General features: G+C 37.9%; 2 protein-coding genes across 2 annotated transcripts; both read left to right on the top strand.

Annotated features, from left to right (window-relative positions):
• The first annotated feature begins 478 nt into the window (after window positions 1–478).
• On the top strand, window positions 479–2,059 carry LOC127104790 (uncharacterized). Its single transcript, XM_051041943.1, has one exon. It carries the CDS (start codon window positions 479–481, stop codon window positions 2,057–2,059), a length of 1,581 nt encoding a protein of 526 aa, XP_050897900.1.
• A 3,824-nt stretch (window positions 2,060–5,883) lies between these two features.
• Window positions 5,884–6,888, top strand: LOC127100870 (probable glutathione S-transferase). Its single transcript, XM_051038183.1, has 2 exons — window positions 5,884–6,255; window positions 6,333–6,888. Exons 1-2 carry the CDS (start codon window positions 5,947–5,949, stop codon window positions 6,684–6,686), a joined length of 663 nt encoding a protein of 220 aa, XP_050894140.1. The 5' UTR covers window positions 5,884–5,946; the 3' UTR covers window positions 6,687–6,888.
• Window positions 6,889–23,859: the final 16,971 nt, after the last annotated feature.

Here is a 23,859-nt window from a genome sequence, read left to right as displayed (position 1 = left end):
CAGGTTTACTCAAAATTTTGAGACAATGTCTGATCATGAAGATATATCTGATCAAGAAGAAAAGTCTTCTAAAGAGAGGATCCACAAAACGGTGAAGAAAACTCCATCACCGTATGATTTGAATTCCAATGATAATCCAGGAAACTTGATAACTCAAGTGTGACTTCGAGGGGAGAACTATGAAGAATGGGTGCGTGCCATGAAAATATCGTTGCGTGCTCGCAGAAAATGAGGTTTTATAGAAGGCATCATTGAAACACCAAAGGAAAACTCTGATCAAATTGAAGATTGGTGGACTGTTCAATCTATGTTGGTGTCATGGATTCTAAATACCATTGAAGCGGATATACATTCCACTATGTCTTATGCTAAAAATGCAAGAGATTTGTGGATGGATATCAAAGAAAGATTCTCTACGGTGAATGGTCCCAGAATTTAACAGCTGAAATCCGATTTATCCAGGTGCAAACAAGACGGTATGTCATTTGCGACATATTACGGAAAGTTGAAACTGTTGTGGGATGAGTTGGCCAATTACGATCAAATCCCGATATGTAGTTGTGGTGGATGCAAGTGTGATATATCATCAGAAATAGAAAAGAGAAGAGAGGAAGAAAGAGTTCATCAATTCCTTATGGGATTGGATGATGCAATTTACGGGACTGTTCGATCCAATCTTCTTGCAACAGATCCGCTGCCCAATCTCAATAGGATATACTCAACAATGATTCAAGAAGAAAGGGTGAGAATGATGACTAGAACCACAGAAGAAAGAAGAGAAGTGATGAGCTTAGCTGTTCAAACAAACGGACGTGCAGTCAAAGGAAGATGGGATGGAAAATACAAGTTTATGTCTTGTACACATTGTCATCGAGCAGGACATGACGCAGGAAGTTGTTTTCAACTTGTTGGTTATCCCGAGTGGTGGGGAGACAGACCAAAAAATGAAGGGAAAAGTGGTGGACGAGGCAAGTCACTACAGCAAGCAGGAACTGGACGAGGAAGAGGAGGAATTGTGCGTGCAACTGCGAATGTTGTACACACAGGTGGAACAAATGCAGAAACTGGGGTTTCACACGGAGATGGTTTTGGCTTGGCTGGAATCAGTGCAGAACAATTGCAATCGTTGGTAGGATTTCTAAATGTTCATAAAGCAAACTCCAATGACAAGATGACAGGTGAGTGCAATATGAATACATGGATAATTGACACAGGTTGTTCTAACCACATGACTGGAAACTTGAATCATATGCGAGAACTAAGAGATATTCAAAGTTGTTCAGTTGGCCTACCTAATGGAGAACATGCTTCAGCAATCAAAGAAGGAAGTATAGTGTTGGAAGGAGGGTTAAAACTTGATAATCAAATGACTGGAAACTTGAATCATATGCGAGAACTAAGAGATATTCAAAGTTGTTCGGTTGGCCTACCTAATGGAGAACATGCTTCAACAATCAAAGAAGGAAGTATAGTGTTGGAAGGAGGGTTAAAACTTGATAATGTTCTCTTTGTGCCAAAATTGAAATGCAACTTGATATCTGTTTCACAAATGATGAATGAATTAAAATGTGTCATTCAATTCACTGATAAGTTATGTGTTGTGCATGACCGTACTTCGAGGACGCTGATTGGAGCGGGTGAACAAAGAGATGGGCTTTACTTCTTCAGAGGAGTTCGAAGAGAGAGAGCTTGCAAGACTGATGGACTCCACCCAATGGACCTTTGGCACAAACGGTTGGGACATCCTTCCTTAAAAATTTCAAAGTTAATTCCTCAAGTGAGTAGACACAAAGATATCAATGTAGTGAATAAAGCATGTGAAGTTTGTTTTAGAGCCAAACAAACCAGAGAGAAGTTTCCTTTGAGTCAAAATAAAGCTAGTAGTGCATTTGAATTAATTCACTGTGATTTATGGGGAGCATATCGGACTCCTTCTACTTGTGGTGCTTTTTATTTTTTAACAATAGTCGATGATTATTCACGTGTTGTATGGGTATATTTGTTGACTGATAAACGAGAAGTCTCGACAATGCTTCACAATTTTTTGGCTTTAGTTTAGAGGCAATTCAATAAACAAGTAAAAATATTTAGAAGTGATAATGGGACGGAATTCATATGCATGAGAAAGTATTTTCTTGACCACGGTATAATTTTTCAAACATCTTGTACCGGAACACCCCAACAAAATGGGAGAGTAGAACGAAAAATAGACATATTTTGAATGTGGCATGGGCATTGCGGTTTCAAGGTAATCTCCCTATTAAGTTTTGGAGAGAATGCATTTTAACCGCGGGATATCTAATTAACCGAACTCCTTCCACTATTCTGAACGGAAAAACCCCTTATGAAATGCTTCATGGACAGCAACCTGAATATGAACATTTGAAAATAATAGGCTCCATATGTTATGCTCATAATCAAATAAGAGATGGTGATAAATTTGCAAGTAGAAGTAAGAAGTGTGTGTTTATTGGATATCCATATGGAAAGAAAAGATGGAAACTGTTTGATTTAGAAACAGAAAACATTTTTGTGTCCCGAGATGTTGAATTCATTGAAACTGAATTTCCTTTTGTTGTAGCTACTACTTCAAGAAAAGATGCTCTTCCTAATAATTGGAATTTCGCAGAATCTGTTCATGATGCAATTGATGATATAGATGAAACAGATCACACACTTAGCATCCAAAGAAGTAATGATATGGGAGTGGAGAATATAAGGAGTGTGTTGGATGTGGGGATTGAGGCAGGTACTTCACAGTATACAAACATAGATGACACAATGCTCTCATCCACTACATCCACCACGTCAACAAATGAGAAGGTTGATGACCAAGATGCAAATCCGCAAAACATGGACAAGGAAGATACAACAGATCCATCTATGTCAATAACTGAGCCAATGTTAGGTAGAGGACACAGAATCAAACAACCCTCTACTCGCTTACAGCACTATGTGACAAATACTGCTAGAAGATTGAGCTCATCCAATTGTTCACTCTCTCCAAAAGCAACCTCAGGTGCACCCTATCCCATAACTAATTATGTGAATTATGACCGTTTTTCCATTGCACATCGTGCTTTTCTTTCATCTATTTCACAGGAAAAGGAGCCTATCAATTACACTGAGGCAATGAAAGATAGTCGGTGGAGAGAGGCTATGCAAAGTGAAATACATGCCCTTGAAACCAATGGAACTTGGACGGTTACAGAACTTCCACCCGGGAAGAAAGCACTCGGTTGCAAATGGGTGTATAAAATAAAGCATAAATCAGATGGAAGTGTAGAACGGTTCAAAGCACGACTAGTAATCCTTGGAAATCATCAAAAGGAAGGGATTGATTACACAAAGACGTTCGCACCTGTGGTGAAAATGGTTACGATTCGTACAGTGTTAGCCGTAACAGCCTCACGAGATTGGGAATTACATCAAATGGATGTGCATAATGCATTTTTACACGGAGACCTTGAAGAAGTTGTGTACATGAAGCCTCCCCTGGGATTTCTTCCACAAAGGTCTGACACAGTATGTAAACTTAATAAGTCCCTATACGGACTTAAGCAAGCGCCTCGCTGTTGGTTTGCAAAGTTGTCAGGTGCTCTGAAACACTATGGTTTTCTGCAATCTCGCTCTGATTATTCACTTTTTGTCTTACAAAAACCTGGGGTACACATTGTAGTGTTGGTGTATGTTGATGATCTCATTATTACAGGTGATAATCATGATGCTATCACTGATTTTAAAGCCTATCTACATGATTGTTTTTATATGAAAGACTTGGGGATTCTTAAATATTTTTTAGGCGTTGAAGTAGAGCGATCCTCAGCTGGTATATTTCTTTGTCAACGCAAATATACTCTAGATATTATAGTCGAAACTGGCTTATGGGAGCTAAGCCATCAAATGTGCCAATTGAACAGAATCATCGGTTGGCACTCACTACAAGTGCGTCGTTTCCTCATCCAGAACAGTATAGGCGATTAGTAGGACGCCTTATTTACTTGTGCTTTACTAGACCTGAGCTTTCATATTGTGTGCATGTTCTCTCTCAATTTATGCAGGAACCTAAAGTAGATCATTGGGAGGCTGCTCTCAGAGTAGTTCGATACTTGAAAATGGACCCAGGACAAGGTGTTTTACTACGAAGGGACTGTGATATGCAACTGTCTAGTTGGTGAGATTCCGATTGGGTCGGCTGTCCTTTAACTCGTAGATCTCTTACTGGATGGTTTGTTTTCCTTGGCTCTTCTCCAATTTCCTGGAAGACTAAAAAACAACAAACTGTATCTCGTTCCTCCGTTGAGGCTGAGTATCGTTCAATGGCAGCTATAACAGGAGAACTGAAATGGTTAAAAGGTCTTCTTTTAACTCTTGGTATTGCACATCCTCAACCTATGAAAATTCACTGTGACAATCAAGCGGCACTTCATATCGTCAAGAACCCGATTTTCCACGAGCGAACTAAACACATTGAAGTGGACTGCCACTACATTCGTGACGAATATCTTACTGGGAATATTGCACCAGCTTATGTTCCTACACAAACACAACTAGCAGATGTCTTTACTAAGGCTATTGGTACCGCTCACTTCACTTCTGTGTTAAGCAAGTTGGGCATATGTAATTTACATGCTCCAACTTGAGGGGGGGGGGGGGGGGGGGTAATGTAATCATTACAGTAATGAATGGCTATTAGTGTGTTAGTTGTCTCATATTAATACCTTATAATTCTCTATTATGGTCTAGCTGTAAACATAGGATATTTCGATAAATATCAATTTGTATAGCTCAATCTTAGGAGAGGGGTTTATGAGCCTCTTTGTAGAAATTCCCACCTTTCAGTGCATACAAAACAGATCAGAAAATTATCTGTCACTGGTTCCTTTATCTCTCAAACATTGTTTAAAAAAAATTATTTTCCTCCGGATTGCGATGTGATATATTTAATAAATTATTTTTTATTTTTTTCATTTGGATAAATGATTTGCGAGATGAATATCATTTAGCAACCATTATTTTTTGTAGGTGAATATCATTTAACAACCATATTTTTTTGTGAGGAGAAATTCACCCAACAAAATTACTCATTAAATTTTAGTTTTTCTTGTAGTATTAAATTCAAGTACCATTTTATTTTATTTTGAATTTGTAGATTTTAATTTTTAAAAAAGTCATTCAAATCATGAAAGTTGTTACTAGGACGGTAAATAATGCCAAAAATATTATAAATGGAAATTTTTTAAAGGACAATATTAAACCACAAAAATAATGTTTTGCACAAGACTTTTAAATTTAGTCTAAAAATATTATTATTTATGTTAAAGATTGAGACTAAAATTAATTAAGACTTTTATAGATGTCAAAATTATTTGTTTTTAATTATATATAAATGAATAATAATATATTTAATATTAAATAGTTAAATGTAGTTGCAAATTATATTTATAATTTGCTTATAACTTTTCTATATGTGATTTTTGGTACATTTTTCAATAGCATTAATTCAGAGTTTGGTAGTAACCATTTACTTACTCCCTCCGTTCCTTTTTAAGTGTCATTTTTTGATTTTTTATACATACCAAGGAAGCTAATCATTATTGTTACTTTTCAAACAATAATTCTTCTTTTACCTATAATACCCTTAATTATTTATTACATTCACTTTACTTTTTCTCTCTCTGCAATCATTATCTAAGGGTAATTTTGACAAATTTGTAATTAATACTACCTTGAACTTTGGAAGTGACAATTAAAAAGAAACAAATTTTTTTGCAAAAAAATGACACTTATAAAGAAACGGAGTGAGTAATATTCATGAAAACGTGGCGAATTCTCCATCACAAACTTTACCTAACTCATCTATAACAACATGAAGAATCCCAACCCAAAGAGTAAAAAAAAAGTTAGAACCAAAATTCACATCCACATTTTCTTAAGATCTTAGCAATGGCTGAAGTTCAATTGTTGGGTGTAAGAGCAAGCCCATTTGTTCAAAGAGTTGAATATGCTCTAAAACTAAAGGGTATTGAGTACACCTTCATTGAAGAAAATCTAATGAACAAAAGTGAACTTCTTCTTAAGTACAATCCTATTCATAAGAAGGTGCCTGTTTTTGTTCACAATGGAAAACCATTATCTGAGTCACTTGTGATTATTGAATACATTGATGAAACTTGGGATAATTATCCCATTCTTCCTCAACAAGCTTATGAGAAAGCCTTGGCTAGATTTTGGTCTAATTTCATTGATGACAAGGTGAGTCATATTTATTTGGTCTAAGTTTCTTTTTATAGTAAGAACTAATTTCATGAATTTCATTTCTATGAATGTAGATCTTGGGGGCGATATCAAAGGCAGCATGGACAGTGAACAAAGAGGAACGAGAGAAAGGCACTGAAGAAGCGTTGCAGGCTCTACAATTTCTTGAGAATGAACTCAAGAACAAATTCTTTGGTGGTGAAAACATTGGCATTGTGGACATTGCTGCTTCCTACATAGCTTTCTGGCTTCCTATCCTTGAAGAAGCTGTTGGATTGAAGTTCCTTGGTGGTGACAAATTTCCTAAGCTCCATAAATGGAGTCAAGAGTTCATCAATCATCCTATTGTGAAAGAGATTCTTCCTCCTAAGGAGGGACTATTAGGGTTTTTCAAATCTCGATATGCTGCGGTTAGTGCTGCAAAATAGATCAATGAGTAGTAAACAAAACTAGATGCATCGCGCACGGTGCGCGCGTCGTAGAGCTGAGTTTGGGTTTAGAGCGAGAAATAAGTTAGTTTTAGACTAATCTTAGAGATAAGAGAAGTTGAAACTAAATCATTTTAATTTGCATGTTATTATTTGAGTAGTATCTTGAGTTTTATTTGCAATGTTATTTCTGTTTCGTCAATTAGCCACCCTAAATTGTCAAATTAGTTTTCTAGTTAGTTTATGGTTATTTTCAAACCGTTTTTATTTTGAAGATTAAATTGTGGTTAATTCATGTTGTTACCACTTTTTAGAACATTGATTATTTCTTCGGAAAAAAATTAATGTAAAATTAAAAAAGCGTGGTCATTACAGAAATTGGCATGTTAATGGGAAGCATAATATTATTGGCTTTTTTGGGACAGAAAACTCATAATGGTTGTTCTAAATTAATGTAAAATCAAAAAAGCGTGGTCATAATGGTTATGATTTTTCAAACTTCTGTGTAACATCTGTTCATATGATAGTGACTCCACCATGTGCATAAATCTGGCAACTTAGCAAGAAACATATGATAGTGGCTCCACCATCTGCATAAATCTGTCAACTTAGCCAGAAACGTATGTGCACTATCTGAAAATCAAACATGCTAAAGTAAAGATGCCATTGCAAATGAGAGGGAAAACCTGCTGAATTCTCTATCACAATTATTGATGAATTTTAGTTGAAAATGTTTGGATTGATAATCGAATGAAATGTGATAAACAAAATGGAAAGAAACATAATCTGATGAAATATATTGCGTCCTATTCCATCATTTTTCATCAAATTTTTTTACCCTATAACTTAAGAGGGATAACAAAATTATTTTATCCAATCATAAAATACTCAAATAATAGAATAACATTTTTATTTCACCTTGTTACATTCTACTTCTTTACATTCCGTTTAATTCTACTTCTTTTAGTTTCGTTCGTTTTAGAAATATCAAAATCAATATTTTATTATCAAATCAATAAAAATGATGGATCATTAATTTATTGATTGAATCATTGACTCATTGATTGAACAACATAATTAAGTCAGATTAAAAATGATTTTAACACTACCTTCTATCTATGTATTTTCATAAATAGTGCTCATCATGGTTTCTTTAACTATACAAGATACACTATCTTCTCTTCCTATTGTCGCATCCTCTCATATACGTCACTAGTCAAAAAAATATTATTAAAACATATTTATAAACAATTTTGAAAAAAAAAACAGAGCTGAAGTTTCACCGTCAAGACTTTCGATGAAGAACAATGTGTCCAGATGACTTAACATCTAGATATTTGATAGTAAAATTAACATATCGAAAGACGGGATCGTGCCGCCGGACATGCCCATTTGCCTGTACTTTTTGCAGACGGACCAAGATTTTAAGCTCACACTCTCTAATATATATGCCCCTCCCCACACTTTTTTTTACGGTTGTGGGCATTAACATAAAATTTGCCAAAATTTTGGTTAAAAATATGTAATGCCCACAAACCCTCTCTGCCCCGCCCTCATATTTTTGTGGGACAGATTAAAAAAATTATTTGCACCCCTAACTATGTTTGTCCCACTATGTTTTTTAGCGGACTTTTGCATGGCAAGTCTAAATGGACCGAACATGCTCATTTGACACTCCTAATGAAGACTTTCGGTGAAGAACAATGTGGACTGAAAATCTCAGACCATCAAACTTCCAGGGAAGAACAATGTGGGCCGAATGACTCACCATCAAGACTTCTGGTGATGGGCAATGTGAATCGGATGACTCAACATCAAATTGTCTGGTAAAGATCATACAAATTTAAATGGATCTGATTACTTTGATGACTTTCAAGAATTTCTATGGACCAGATTATCTTAGTTTCAATACTTATAATTGCCTCAAACTCTCTCAACTCTCTTTTGTGGACCAAATGAGTTGAAAGACAAATGAGAACAAATAAATAAAAATATTTTGAAGTTTAACTATTTAAACAATGATATAATGGTGAACTCTTGTAAATTGTAGAGTGGAGGGATAATCGTTAGAGTGTCGGAAAAAATGGTTTCTCTTTCCACCCTTATATGTTTTCCCCAACCACCACCGTGAATCCGGACACACCTTTTTAAGACATTCCTCATATTAAATTGAAGAGGCGCCCTATTATGCAAAAATTTAATTCGGAGATGCATCTCTGTATGCGTAAAAGGTGAGTTCAAAGATGCATCTCCATAAATACCATTTATTCAAATATTAGTGGGTGGTCCGGAGATGCATCTCTTGACGATTTTGTTTCATATCCTCATGTCAGACCTTCCCTCTTCATCCTTCTTCATTTTCTAAAAAAAATCTCATTCTCTCAAGCTTTTGAGCTCTTTGTCCCATTCAAACTTCTCTCCCAAGAAAACTTCTACCATTTGAGCTATTTCTCCTCCTTTTCAGCATATCATACATTCAAGCATCTACTTCTCATCATTTTTATTAGGTAAGTATTTCAAAATTCTCTCTCTTTTTATGTTTTGATTTGTAGTTAGTTTTTAAGCTACATTAGTTGTTTTAGGTACATTATATAGTAGTGTGAACAAAATTGATAGCCTACAAGAAAATGTATTGACATTTTTTTAGGGTTATGGCAACAATGGCGCTTCTAGCATGGCTTAGAATCGCAGATTTATCCAAAGATGCATCTCCGAATTTGCTCTAACTATTTTCGGAGATGCATCTCCGAATTTGATTCGGCCTGAGAATTGGTTGATTTTGTGAAATTTGTGGATTTTGCTCTGAGTCGTTTTTCTCCGTGTCTGTTTGTAACACATGTGCAGTGGTTGAAAACAACCCTAGAAGAATTAGGCTCGACCGCGTGTCCCAAATCGTGCCGGTACGACATGAGAGAGCCGCATCCAGGACCACGAGGACATGAATTAATGATAACTCGTTTGATGATTCACAACTCTGTGGTTCCCAACCATCTAGTTTTGCTTCTCACAATCGCCTCTCTCAGGCATCTACTTTACAGGGCCATGAGTTCCCAGATGATGCAGCAAAACCTATAGTCCCTGAAGCCTGGAAGGAGGCCACTGTCGATGCCCATTTAGAGAGTTACCCAAGAGGCCCGTTTGACACCTCCTTACTTCATCTTTATACAGACCATGCTGCTAGGCATGTTTGGGAAGGAGGTGTATATTTATTTTCTTTTTCAATACATATGTTTTCTACTAATTAAATCTATACTGATGGTGATATTTTCTTTTTATATGAGCTTATGTGTTTGAAATAGGTAAACCACAATAGGAAGATATTGGAGTTGTCACAACCCACTATTGCTTGGTTCATTGATGTCATCTGATATTCTGGTCTTGCTAGTTTATGTTCTACTGTGTACATGACCATAAACCACGACATGCACCCGGCTTTTGCAGAGAGGTAGATTTTTGAGACGTTATTTTTCCACCTTCCTATAAGAAAGATGACCATCACCTTGGATGACGTCTCACACCTTATGTATCTTCCCATAAAGTGAAAATTACTAGGCCACATAAGGAACGGTCTTTGGAAGACAAAGAAGATGACAAGGAGTTGCATGGTACTTACGGTAATTTACTATTACTATTACTAATATTTTATAATTCATTTGTTATACTTGTTATTAATATTGTATCTGAATCATTTTCAGAGATGGATCATCTCTCACTTCTCTCGCATCATTGGGGGGAAGTTGTGTCTACGTACGATGAGGATTAGCTACGTGTTGCCACATTTATCCCGTACATGGAGAATTATGTATCATAATCATCATGTACATGATGATGTTTGTTTGTGCCCATACGAGGGTCACAGCGAGACGCGTCAGTTTGATGTTATTTCCTTATACTCCGGATGGCTGACATGTAAGTCATCTCATATGTATCCTTATTTGCCCAAGCGAGTAATGCAACGGTTTGACTATTTGTAGAGTATTCAAAGATCCCCTTATGAGTCCGCTCCTCCCATTCATCATCACAAAGATCTTGATGCGATACTGTAGCGGTGTATTCGTCGCTATATGATTTATTGGTTAAACCATAAGCAAGGTATACAAAGATTTTCGAGTCGCCACCGCACTTTTATTTATCCAAAGGACTGGCTAAAAAGCGAACAAAAGCCTAAGAAGTTTTACACGTAGAAAACTAATAAAAAGATCAGAGAGTTTGGGTAAGGGGTAAATTACGCAATGGGAAGGTGTTAGGCACCCACTACGTCCTAGGTACTCCTAGGGAGCCCTTTTCACACTTGTTGTAAAAGATTGTTATTTGTTACGACATAAGTATTGTGCAAACATGATTGGGATGATGAGAAAAGAATGTACAAGTTTATTATTGGGTTTGAACGGATGAACCCGTTGCCTACGTACCTTCCATCAAAGGTAAGGATCAAAACGCCGTAGTTCGGCTAAAAGATTTCCAAAAGTTGGTGGATTCAATTTTAAACAATAGCACTGAGGCTCTTCATTATCAATGGGAGAAAACTCGACCAAGACCAACATCCACCATGCGAGGATAGCTTCGACGTACTAGAGGGGTTAACCCTGTTTTCAGTACGGAAGTCTTACTGTCGACTCACTAAGGATAAGTTGAGGTTTACATCAACCACAATGATAATTGAAACCTATGGCTAATGTGTGAAAAGATTAACAATGGACAAAGCCAAAACAATTGAGTGTGTGAAGTTAATTGATTGTGATTGTGAAAGTAGGGTCAAAGTATGGTTAAGATTAATTAAAAAGAAGTATTATGAAATGGAGTTTGAAAAAAAGTCAAGGACTTGGGGTCCAGGTTTTTAATTTGAAAACATGAAGATGTTTGCACAATATCTATGTCAAGTTTGAAATCAAAGTGTGAAAAAGTTTAGGACATAATGGGGATGAATGGATGAAGATGGATTGTAAAACTTCTTAGAAGGTTCACCTCTTGAAATCATATAGAAGATGATTCAAGTGTGTCCTTTGGAATGGGCAATAAGAAATAATAATAAGCAAACAAATGATACCGGATACCACTCAATGGTCTTACTCCAATCTCACAAAACAAAAAGCGGATACCGGATACCAATAGATGGATTTACACCAATCTCCTAAAACAGAAATGGATATCAGAGGCCACTCAATGGACTTATACTAATCTCCTTAACAAAGAAAATAAAGGTGGATACCGGATGCCAATCTATCTGGGCTTATACCAATCTCCAACAAAGCAAACATTTGGATGTCAGATGCCAATCTGTCTGGGCTTACTCTAATCTCCAACATATGATCATAGGAATACAAATGCCAGATTACACGGACTTACAATTGTATCCTCACATACAATCAAACAAAGCAACTTATGATCACAGGAAAGCAAATGCCAACTTGCAGGGACTTACAATTGCATCCTCACATAAACAAAGAAAAGCAAAACATGGATGTCAGATGCCAATCTATCTGGGCTTACTCTAACCTCCACAGTATGGTCCTAGGAATACAAATGCCACATCACAGGGACTTATAATTGCATCCTCACATACAACAAACAAAACAACATGTGATCATAGGAAAGCAAATGCCAACTTGCAGGGACTTACAATTGCATCCTCACATAAACAAAGAAAAGCAAAACATGGATGTCAGATGCCAATCTATCTGGGCTTACTCTAACCTCCACAGTATGGTCCTAGGAATACAAATGCCACATCACAGGGACTTATAATTGCATCCTCACATACAACAAACAAAACAACATGTGATCATAGGAAAGCAAATGCCAACTTGCAGGGACTTACAATTGCATCCTCACATATAATCAACAAATGCATCAGGCAAAGATAAGATGAGTGGCCAATGAAATGGTCTTATACTCACTTCCATATCATAGGAACAATAGCCAAAGGATGGTCTTACAATTGTCCTCAATGGGTAAACAACAATGATAATGTCACAAGGACAAATGAGATGATCATGCACTAATGAGCAATTAATGATGATAAATGCACAAAGCATGCAAGCAAACATGTGTATATGAAGCAAGTGATCAATCAATGAAAGCATTCAGCACACACTATAACCAAACAAGGAGGCTCATACAAAAGGGTTAGGCATTGAAGCCAACTGGAATAGGGTCACTGGTGCTCTTAACCTTGCCATTGAGGGGCTAAGGTGAAGCAGATGAAAGGAGATGAGGGGTGTGTCTCATTGCTCTTATCCCTGGTCAGGGAGAGCATTTGAATATCAGAAGGTGTGGGAGTTCAGAAAGTAGGAACTCTCTCCACATGTTAGACTCTATAGATCTTGGGCTTGGATCTCAATGCTACAACCATGTAATGGGAGCAAGGAGAAGACTCACAGAATAGTAGGAGATAGGTTGCTTATCTCTTTGATCTACCAATTGCCTTATTTAAAGGACTTTTCCTGCTTGGGACAAAAGTAAACACACACAAGCATTGCCTCTTAAGGAGGACTTCAGACAGTTGCCTGGCCAAGTAACAGGCCAGGTCTTCCAGACTACATGAAGAATAAGGAATTATACCTCAATGCAAATTGCTATTTAAGCAAAGCAAAGCAAGTTCAAAGAACTAAGCAACTAATGGTACCTGAAATAGTCAAACAGAATCAGTACACCATTCAAAAGTCAAAGCAAAATGAGAATAGAATTAACAGTCAACATAATCAGATGAATGTGCAAAGCACAAGACTCAAATCATATGAGTCAAGCTACCTACAAAACAAAGAGGTTAGCTCATGATAAACAATCAAGCTCAATCAAATTTGTATGATCTCTTTGGAGCATTTGTTGCTTAACCTGAAACCATGAACTCAAACATAAGCAACAAGACCACCAGGACAAGCCTAGGGTCAAAATGAGATGAGAAAGTCAAAACAGCAAGGGATAGTCAACCAAAATCAAGTTCAAACATTTAAGAAGCAAACTCAATTAGTCCCACATTCATATCATTCATCATCATGATTTCATAAGCAAAGGAAGTCAAAGCATGGCAAATGAAAGCTCATAAAAGTCAACAGCAAGACTTAGCTCAAAACCAATCATAATCAATTCCAAAAATCATCAAATAATTCATGCTCGATCATAATCCATAACATGACATGCATATAAAATTTCAGCTCATTTGGATCATGGGAAGATAGTCAATGAAAATCAGAAAGTCAAAGCAAGTTTAAGCATGCTCAAAGAAGTCAACCAAACATACATCAAATTCAAAAATTCATAAGTCAGTGATAACAAATGATAAATGAATGGGATCAACACCATGACAAAGCTTAAGATGTCTAGTAATCACATGTAAAATTTCATGTTCATCCAATAAAGTATGAGAATTTCACAAAGGAAATGGCAACATGTATCACACAAGTCAACATTTTGGTCAAACAGGGAGAAAATCTCAAACAATTTGGAAATGCCACAAATAATTTCAAGAAAATTCACATGTAAACTAGACATATAAGAGTACAATCATGCAAAAATTCACATCAATTGGAGGTCAGGAAGCATAGTATCAAAATCATGAAATTGCACATCAAGGGTGTGACACAAATTGTCACACCCTAAATCAAAAATTCATAACTCAATGACCAGATAAGATAAATTCACAAACTCTATATCAAAATCACCATGAATGAGTCTAGTTTATGCACACAAAAAATTCAGGGCCATTGGATAATGCATGACTATTTCACAAATGATTTGGCAAAGGGTACAAAATAATGACACATGAACAAAACCCTAATACCATTAAAAATTCGACCATCCAAAAAATCAGCAAAAAATCATGATAAAATACTAGACATCAAGCAGAGCATAATGCAAAAATTCCCATGGAATTTGAATTTGAAATGAAGCTGATATGATTTTTGAAAGTTGTTGCATCAAATTGAAATAAAAAATGAAAATGACATGGGTTTAATGGGTCAAAGGGTTGACCGGTGGCAAACTTGTAAATATTACACCAATTAACCAAAACGCGGCGTACAGGGAGAACAGAACGAAATGTTCTGATTGGCCGGTTCAATGTAACAGTGGCAATGCACATGCAGACGACCAAACACGGGCAATTTTCTGGGCAGTAACAGTGTTTAGGGTTTGTGAAGGCTACAGTATCTTCGTCTTCCTCAAAGAAATCGCGACAAAAAAAAATGTGCCCAGAAATGGAAATTAATCATACCATTCAATGCATCTAACATCATACATCATAACTACAACATCCATAATCATTAAATCAAACTATCAAAGAAGAATCAAACAAAAACAATTTTGAACATGATACTTTAAAGTTAGATTTCTCTCAGCACAAGCAACCAAAACGCACGATTCAAAGCTTAATGCAACCAGTAAACAAAGATCTACAAGAGGCATGGCATAGTTTAGTGAAATAAGAGATTCGAATACTAACCAAATCTGCAAGGCAAGGTCGATTCAGTGCTTTTTTGGCTACAAATGCTCAAAACAGATGCTCATGAAGGTCCTAGGAGGTGAAAGGAAGTGGGAGTTTGGCTCGAGAACCTTGCTTTTAGCTGCAACCATGAGCTGCCATGAATGAGTTCTTCAATGGAACAGTGGAAAGCTTTGATTACAGTTGAGAAATGGAGCTGGAAAATGCTTCCAAATAGCCAATGAATGATGGAACAAGCAAGCAAGACTCGGGTTCTTTGGAAGTTTGAGCAGAAATTTAAGATGAATCAATTGAGAGTTTTTTTTGAGAGAATGAGTTTTCTGTCTGTAAGATGTGGCTGCTGCTAGGGTTTTTGGACAGAAAACATGCTATATATTTGCTGTTTAGGAAGCTAAGCATCATTAGTTTAAGTTGTAATCCAAAATTTGGTTAAAATGACATGTTTGCCAAAAATTGCTAAAAGACCACTAAGCTTGCAAGAGGGGTATGGGTCTGCACGAAATGGGCTTCAAACATGCTTCAAATAACATTTCAAAACAGTCCCAATTGGCCAAAATGAGTCAAATTGGTTATTTGGAAAAGTCAAAATTCAACCTCACTTGAAATTAATTAAAGCAAGCTCAAAAAGGCCATTTTTAATGGTGAAGTTTTGGTGAATGATAATGACATTTTTGGAAAGAGGGGATCAAATGTGACTTGTAGGAAAAAACCCCACCCAATTTGGCCAAATGGTTTGAGAGATATGGCCTTTTGAAGTTCACAAATTTTTGAGATTGAATTGGTCATAACTTGCCAACCATACATGGGAATTGAGAGTTCTTGGACTTTTTGGAAATGGGAGAACAAGATCTTCAACTTTCATGTTGGGCAAAAATTCATTTGAAGCTTGTATCATGATGTAAGTTTAAGATCAAGAAGTTTCCATTTTTGGCAAATTTGAATTACAGGTCAAGTTTCTATTTTGGGAAATTTCTTGTCTGACTTTATTTTCTTCACTGTGGATGCTTGACATGATGTATGAAGCTTATATAGGCATGAATGAGACCTCTCAGACCAAATCCCATCACCAAATCACTGATTAAATCCACAGTTGACCAAGTTTGACTTTTCTAGGGTTTTGGATAACTGAGCCATGTTCTGATGAATTCCAAACCCTAATCCCTTGAGAACTTGATTCCAAATGATATCACAACATATATGAACTCTTGATTATTGATCATGGTGCCCAAATTCTTCAAGAATGGCCACCATCCACTGCTCAATGGCTGGTTTGACTGTTTAACTGGTGATTGCTTCAACTGCAAGTAACATGGTTAGATGACAATATTTTTGTACTTTTTGGTTAGTAAACATATGAAAAGCAAAGATATACAAATGCAAAGCATGCTTGGTGATCAAGAACCACACTCACAAGGTGACCCACCCACTAGGAGGGGAACTAGGGTATGCAATGATCCTTGAGGCCATGATATGATATGATATGGGCCATGAGGGATCTTAGGGCCAAAATTGGGGTCTTACAGATGCCCCTATTTAAGGTCATTCTAGCCGGAGAAGTGAAGTTTAGAAATCTTCATCTCGACGCGGTAGAATGGGCTTAAATAACAGTAATGAGACAAATTTTGGTCCCTAAGAGACCTCATGATGCAAATGTGTGCATGCAAAAGACACAAATTCTGTGGGGAATATGATTCACACAGAAGAAAAAACGATCCATCGGAGTAATACACTCACCAGGAACAGAGACTCTAACAAGACTCTAGTTGGGGATAGTAAGAGAAAAAGAAATGCGTGAACAAGACACGACTCTAATTAGGGAAACAGAAAACAGACTGGAGACCTCACTGGGGAGTGAAGGACTCACACCGGGGAAAAGAATTCCAAAGGAAAATAAATCCATTGGAGAGACACAAGCTGACTCCTGGAGAGAAGCAACAGGAAACTTCACTGAGGAAGTACCAAACAATGAGGTGTTACCGGTATAAGGGCAACAAACTCAGGAAGAATGAGTATCTAAGACCGGTATAAGGGTGAGCGATATCAATCAACCAACATCTGAGAAAGACCTGGAAAAGGTACATAAACTCAGGAAAATCTGACTCCACAAGGGACCGAGGTCAAAATAGGGAGCAGAAAGGAAGGAACACCAAGGATACCGGGTTATAGGTATGTAACAGGTGACCCACCAAAGACGTGAATTGGTGTGTGTTCCAAAACACTCATCATCCTGAAGAGAGCGAAAGCAAACTTGTTTATAGGATGGATATTTGATTCTGTAAAGAACGCAAATCTTACTCAGTTGGGGAAACAAACAAAGTGTTCGACAAAAGAGTGCATGAGATATATTATCTATAGCCGTCAAAACGTAGATAATGTACTCGCATGGAAAGTTATCCTGAACCGGGTTGTAGGTTGTTTGTAGGATAAGATCCGAAATCGTGAATTGGTTTGTGTTCCAAGACACTCATCACCCTGAAGAAAGCTAGAACAGCAAACTTGTTTATAGGATGGATGTTCGATTCCACAAGGAATACGAACCTTACTCTGCGGAGAAAAAACAATCAAGAGATTGACCCAAGAGCGAACGAGATATAATATCCATTACCGTCAGAACGTGGATAGTATACTCAAAAGGAAAATTATCCTGAACCGGGTTGTAGGTTGTTTATAGGATAAAATCCGAAGACGTGAATTGGTTTGTGTTCCAAAACACTCATCACCCTGAAGAAAGCTAGAACAGCAGACTTGTTTATAGGATGGATATTCAATTCCACAAGGAATATGAATCTTACTAAAGGAAGATTATCCTGAACCGGGTTGTAGGTTGTTTGTAGGATAAGATCCGAAATCGTGAATTGGTTTGTGTTCCAAAACACTCATCATCCTGAAGAAAGCTAGAATAGCAGACTTGTTTATAGGATGGACATTCGATTCCGCAAGGAATACGAATCTTACTCGACTGGGGACACAAACCCAAAGAGTGCATGAGATGCAATATCCATTACCGGCAGACCGTGGATAAGAAACTCGCATGAGATATATTATCTATTACCGTCAGAACGTAGATAATAAACTCGCATGGTAAGAAACACCAGAGATACCGGTTACTGGGTATATAATAGGTGATCTACCGAAAACGTGAGTTGGTATATATGCCAAAACACACATCATCCAAAACACAAACTGGTTAAAGGATGGATATTCGATTCTACAAAGAATACGAATCTTGCTCAGCTGGGGAAAATCAACAAAGGATTCCAACTAAAGAGCGCATGAGATATATTATTCATAGCCGTCAAAACGTGAATAATAACCTCGAAAGGAAAAGACACCAGAGATACCGAAGTATATAATAGGTGACTAACCAAAAAGAGAGACAATCGATACCAAGCATCCGGGTAAACGAAAGACAACTCAAAGGGATAAATTGCAAGCATCCGGCAATTATCCGACAACAAAGAAATATTCGACTCCGCAAAGGGAAAATAGCGAATCTTACTCAACAAAGAAAACACGAAAGGCTTCGACTGAAGAGTGCATGAGATATATTATTCATTACCGGCAGACCGTGAATAATATACTCGCATGGAAGATTATCCACAACCGGTTACTGGGTTAATAAAGGATAAATCAACCGAAAAGAAAGGCATCAGGATACCAAACTAGGTATATAATGATGACCAATCAAAAGGGGAGCAACAAACATTACCAACAAGAGGGTAAATGAAAGGCGATCTGCTGAGGATTCACTGGTGAAAATCAATGATCCAGGGATGAATTGTATAAACAGCAATTATCCACAACAACAGGCTGGGGATAAAATGATGACAATCAACTATCCGGGGAACGCAATCACTGACAAAAGGTGAAAGGACCCACTGGGGATAAAATTGCTAGCATACGGCAATTATCCGCAAAAGATTTGCTGGGGATATGAGTGCTTATCTGAGCAACTTATCCGAGCAAAGGAAACTCAACATCAAGAACTAGATGGAGATAACCACAAATTTAGGGTTTACATCTACCGAATACGGGGTAGAAAACCAACAACTCCGCGTGGGGATAGAACAAATCACAAATCCGCACGGGAAACCAAAAATAGGGTTTATAACAAACCACAAACTGCTGGAGAGCAGGAAAGTAGGATCTACAACTACCGAACTATTAGGTAGAAAACCAAAACTCTGGCTGGAGAATAAAAGGTGTATAACCACAAATTCTGCCAAGAAAGCCAGGAAAAATAGGACTTATAACTACCGGTATGAGGGTAGAGGCCCACAACTACTCCGCTGGGGAACAACCCACTGGGAAGCACAAGACATTTGACAAATAGCCGATTCGGGAATAATCCGAAAAGACAGACTGAATCAAGACACGTCCTAATGAGGATGTAACTCAAATAGGAAAATCCATCCCAATATATGTGTTGGGAGGAAACGGAAGAAACCGTCATCCACGAGGATATATCTCGGTGGGGAACTGCAGAAGGAAAGACAACATTTTCTGCTTATGGGGTTGACTCTATATGGAGAGATTTATAAACACCCGACATCTGCTTAGGGAGATCTGTAAAGAGATCTATATCACCATAGCAGGAGACACGACAAACAAAAGATATATGGCAAGAAATGTAACATGAATATCTGAATGTTTATGAATATGCATGAATATGCGTAATTTATGTTTGATGAATGCTGACAAAACAGACAATTCTAACACAAACAGGTTCAGGAACCAAACGTCCGGTATTATACTTCCAGGGGAAAAACCAGCTGGAGAGCCAATCTGCGGAGATCTTCATGCTGTAAAGCAAAAATCTGCGGGTACTGCTGAAGAAGCAGAAAGTCAGAGATATCAGGAAACAAACCAATCAGGGTACAGAAAGTCACAACGGGCAGAAGCAGCCACCAAGACAAATCTGTCGGGGAACAAGAGAGAAATCCAAGATATCTGCAGGGGATCCCAGTGTCAACTGAGAAACAAAGGGTGCATTGCACAAGCACGAACTGCTGTAGAAGCAACTCCACATAACTCCGCTGGGGAACAACCCACTGAGGGAGAATGATATCATCCAAATAGAATCTAACTGCATAAGCAACTCTACTGGGGAAAACTGTCGGCTACTCTCTTGGGGAACAAACCACCGAGGGAGGACAGATCAAACAAGTAGATTCTGTAACAAACCAACTCTACTTGGGGAGAATACACATAGCAAACTGATCACAACAAGTAGATTCTGCAATACAAGCCACTCTACTGGGGATCACAAACAGTCAGGAAATCAATCCGTTCACTGGAGGCTAGAGCCATCATCCGACCATACTGGGGATTGAAGGAGTATTCAACAGGCAAAACTGCCACAACAAACGCTCTGCAGACTATGCTGAGGAAAAGATGGATGCAAATACTGGGATGTCAACCCAAATCAACCACTGAGTAGGAAAATAAATCCTGCTCTGCTGAAGAGAAAAACTCTGATGGAGAGATAGCAACAATTCCGCAGACGACCTCGCCGGGGAAAAGGTAAAGTACCGGGTATCAAACCGCTGACTTACCGAGTCTTTCAAAAGAAAGCGATCGTGCTGAGGAAACAGACAATTCCGCTGGCAACTGCACTGGGAAGAGTGACAACAACTTTGCTCGCGAATCCGATGGGGATATCAATAACAGCTCTACTCATGACTGTGCTGAGGAGACAAATAAAGTCTGGGGAAGGCGACCCACTGGAGAAATTGACGGGGCACCAAGATGACAAACCAATCAACCGCCGAAACTCTCAAGGAAACACCCATGCTGGGGAAAACTGCTGCTGGAGAAAACGAAGTCTTCAACAACACTCTGCTTGCGACTATACTGGGGAACAACCCCACCAACAACTCTGTTTGAGGAACAACCCCAACAAAGATCTGAAGAAAGAAGATACCACCAAACCAGGAATATGAACGAATGTCTTACCTGTTGGAAATCATGCCACCCTCGGGAGAGCACTGAGATATTCTTGAGTATCCTTTCAATCTTGTGAATGTTCACTTTGTTTAAAACAAATTTTTTTTGAAAAATTCATTTGTTTAAAACAATGACATTTTATCAATTTAAAACATGCAAAAAATTTGTTGAATTGAAACAAATAAGAGTGCAAATAATTGGATAAAAAGCTCAAATTGATTTGATGGAATGGTAGCCTGCAAATGGCAAGACTCCATAGATCTGTACAAATTTGAAATCAGTGATATATATTGGAAGAGGGCTACATTGAACATAATGATCCTTTCTCTACCAATTTGAATCTCGATGTATCCGAAGCTTCAGTTGACGACGAATCGAGAATCTTCTGACGAAATGACGACTGATAAACCAGAAAGTCTTGTCAGGATGCAGTTACTTGCCGAATCCCTAATTTTTGCCTAGATTGCCCCAGAATGAGGTACTCAATCTAGCGGGATGCAAATGTTCTTTTTTTTTTTTTTTTTTTTCAAGTCTCTAATTTTGCCTGGATTACCCTTGCAGGTTCTCCACCGAGACGCTCATTTTTGCCTAAGCCGCCCTTTCGGGTTTTCAACTTAGCGAGCTATTCTGTTTTTTCATTTGCATATACTTTTTTTTTTAGGCAAAGTATCTCTTGACTGCATCTGAATTCACAGGACGGGTGAAATCCTCCCCATCCATTGTTGTAAGCATCAAAGCTCTACCTGAAAAGGCTCTCTTAACAACATATGGACCCTCGTAGTTTGGAGTCCACTTGCCCCTGGAGTCGGGCGCGAAAGACAAAACTTTCTTGAGCACAAGGTCACCTTCTCGGAACACACGAGGCTTGACCTTCTTGTCGAATGCTTTCTTCATTCTTTGCTGATATAACTGGCCATGACACATGGCAGTCAATCTCTTCTCTTCAATCAAATTCAACTGGTCATAACGACTCTGAATCCATTCAACATCAGTCAACTAGGGACTTGAGGGTATACTTTTTCTTTTTTCTTTTGGAAAAAATTTGAAAAAAAATTTCCTGATTTTTGATTTTTTTTTTTTTTCACCCTCTTTTTTTTTTGATTGCATTTGCAATGCCCCAGTTTGACTGTTTTGGCTGATTCTCATGATACAGCTGAATGAGCTTCTTTTCGTGCTCAAGAAGGCGGGTAATATCATCAGGAATCCCCTTCAACATCATCTTCCTCTGCCTCAAATACAAAGAATTCAAGATTGGGAGATGGCGTTGGATCATTATGTTCAATGGGTTTAGAAATCCCTGCATAATGATTCTGGATAATGAAAAGCTTTTGAATTTTAAACAAGCAAATCATTTATGCAGATGAAAAAGCTGTTTTCTTGTTTTTCAGGGTTTTTTGTGATCACTGATTTCATGCAAAAGCAAAAAGTGAAAACAAAGGAAAAACAAATGTTAAACCATGCATTAATTGAATGAAAACATCATTGTATTAAATGCTGCCGACAATGTCATCACTTCTCCTTTTGGCATGGGAGAAGGGTTTTTAAACAAAGTGAACAAATCACGCTGACTTATGAATGACCGTAGGAACATCCACAGCGACCCAATTGTGGCAGACACCACCAGGAATAACAAAATCGTTCACGCCTTCTGTATCTTCTTCCAAGATAGCAGCAGCTTCCTCTTCAGGTTGATCATCATGGATGAGTCCTCCACTCTAGAACAAATGCTCATTATATGCCCCAGAACAGTAGCCAATGCCAGCCCGGGATCGGTTAACCAGGAATAAATCCATCAACAGCACTAAGTCTGGCAAAATCCTCTTCGAGTCCCCAATTCTCTTGCTCAAAGCGGTCCATCAATCTGGCAGAATCGGCCCTGGTATAGTACCGGCAAAGTGCGTCTTCAAAATAAATGAAGATCGCAGGGTCAGACCACAGGACGGGAGACCGGAACAAAACACCTGCTTATGCAAATGATGTATGAAGTGTTTATGCATATGCTTGTTTTTATATCAAAGGAACCCGAGGGTTTTATTTGCAAACTTTGAAATATTTAAGCATTTTGATCGGATATGAGAATATCTCATCAGATATATCAGGTGAAAAATTTTTCCCGGTTTTTTCATGTTTGAAATTTTTTGCAAATAAACTCCTTTGAGTTCCTTGAAAATTTTCTTTTTTCTGATGACATGGATGCAGATGAATGCATGAATGTATGAATGCAACAAACACACTCAAGGATCAAGCAAGGCACACCAAACAAAGGTCATGGGAAAGCTCATTGTATCCCTAATATCAATCATCCATTTTGGTGGATTTAGGTTTTCACCTTATCGACACCCAAGTTCCATTGATATTAACGGTACATGAACCGGCTCGAACACCCTTAATATCAACCAGCCGCTTTGGTGGATTTAGGTTTTACACCTGATCCGGGATCCATTGATATTAACGGTGCTTGAACGACTCAACCACGAATCACGGGTTTGCTGAGAGTCACGAGCATGGAGTCTCGGTTAAAAACCACCCAAAGGGAGTGTACTAGGGTTTAAACCTGCCAGACATGTTCTACCAGAGGTTCCCATAATCATCGTTCCATCTTTCGAATATTATCGGAGGAACGAATACTCGTATTCCAAGAATATTCTCAAGAGAAACTCTCATGAGTGTAGTATCGCGTAACAATCGTATCAGAACTGACATCTGAACGACCTCCGCACTACGTTCCTAAAAATAGGCCAAGATGGGTTTGGTAAACTAAGGTCCTTGGCTTCTGCGGAACATGAT

The sequence above is a fragment of the Lathyrus oleraceus genome, chromosome 7 (assembly GCF_024323335.1).
Source record: "Lathyrus oleraceus cultivar Zhongwan6 chromosome 7, CAAS_Psat_ZW6_1.0, whole genome shotgun sequence".
NCBI classification, from domain to species: Eukaryota; Viridiplantae; Streptophyta; class Magnoliopsida; order Fabales; family Fabaceae; genus Lathyrus; species Lathyrus oleraceus.
This window is presented reverse-complemented; position numbering and strand designations above follow the sequence as displayed.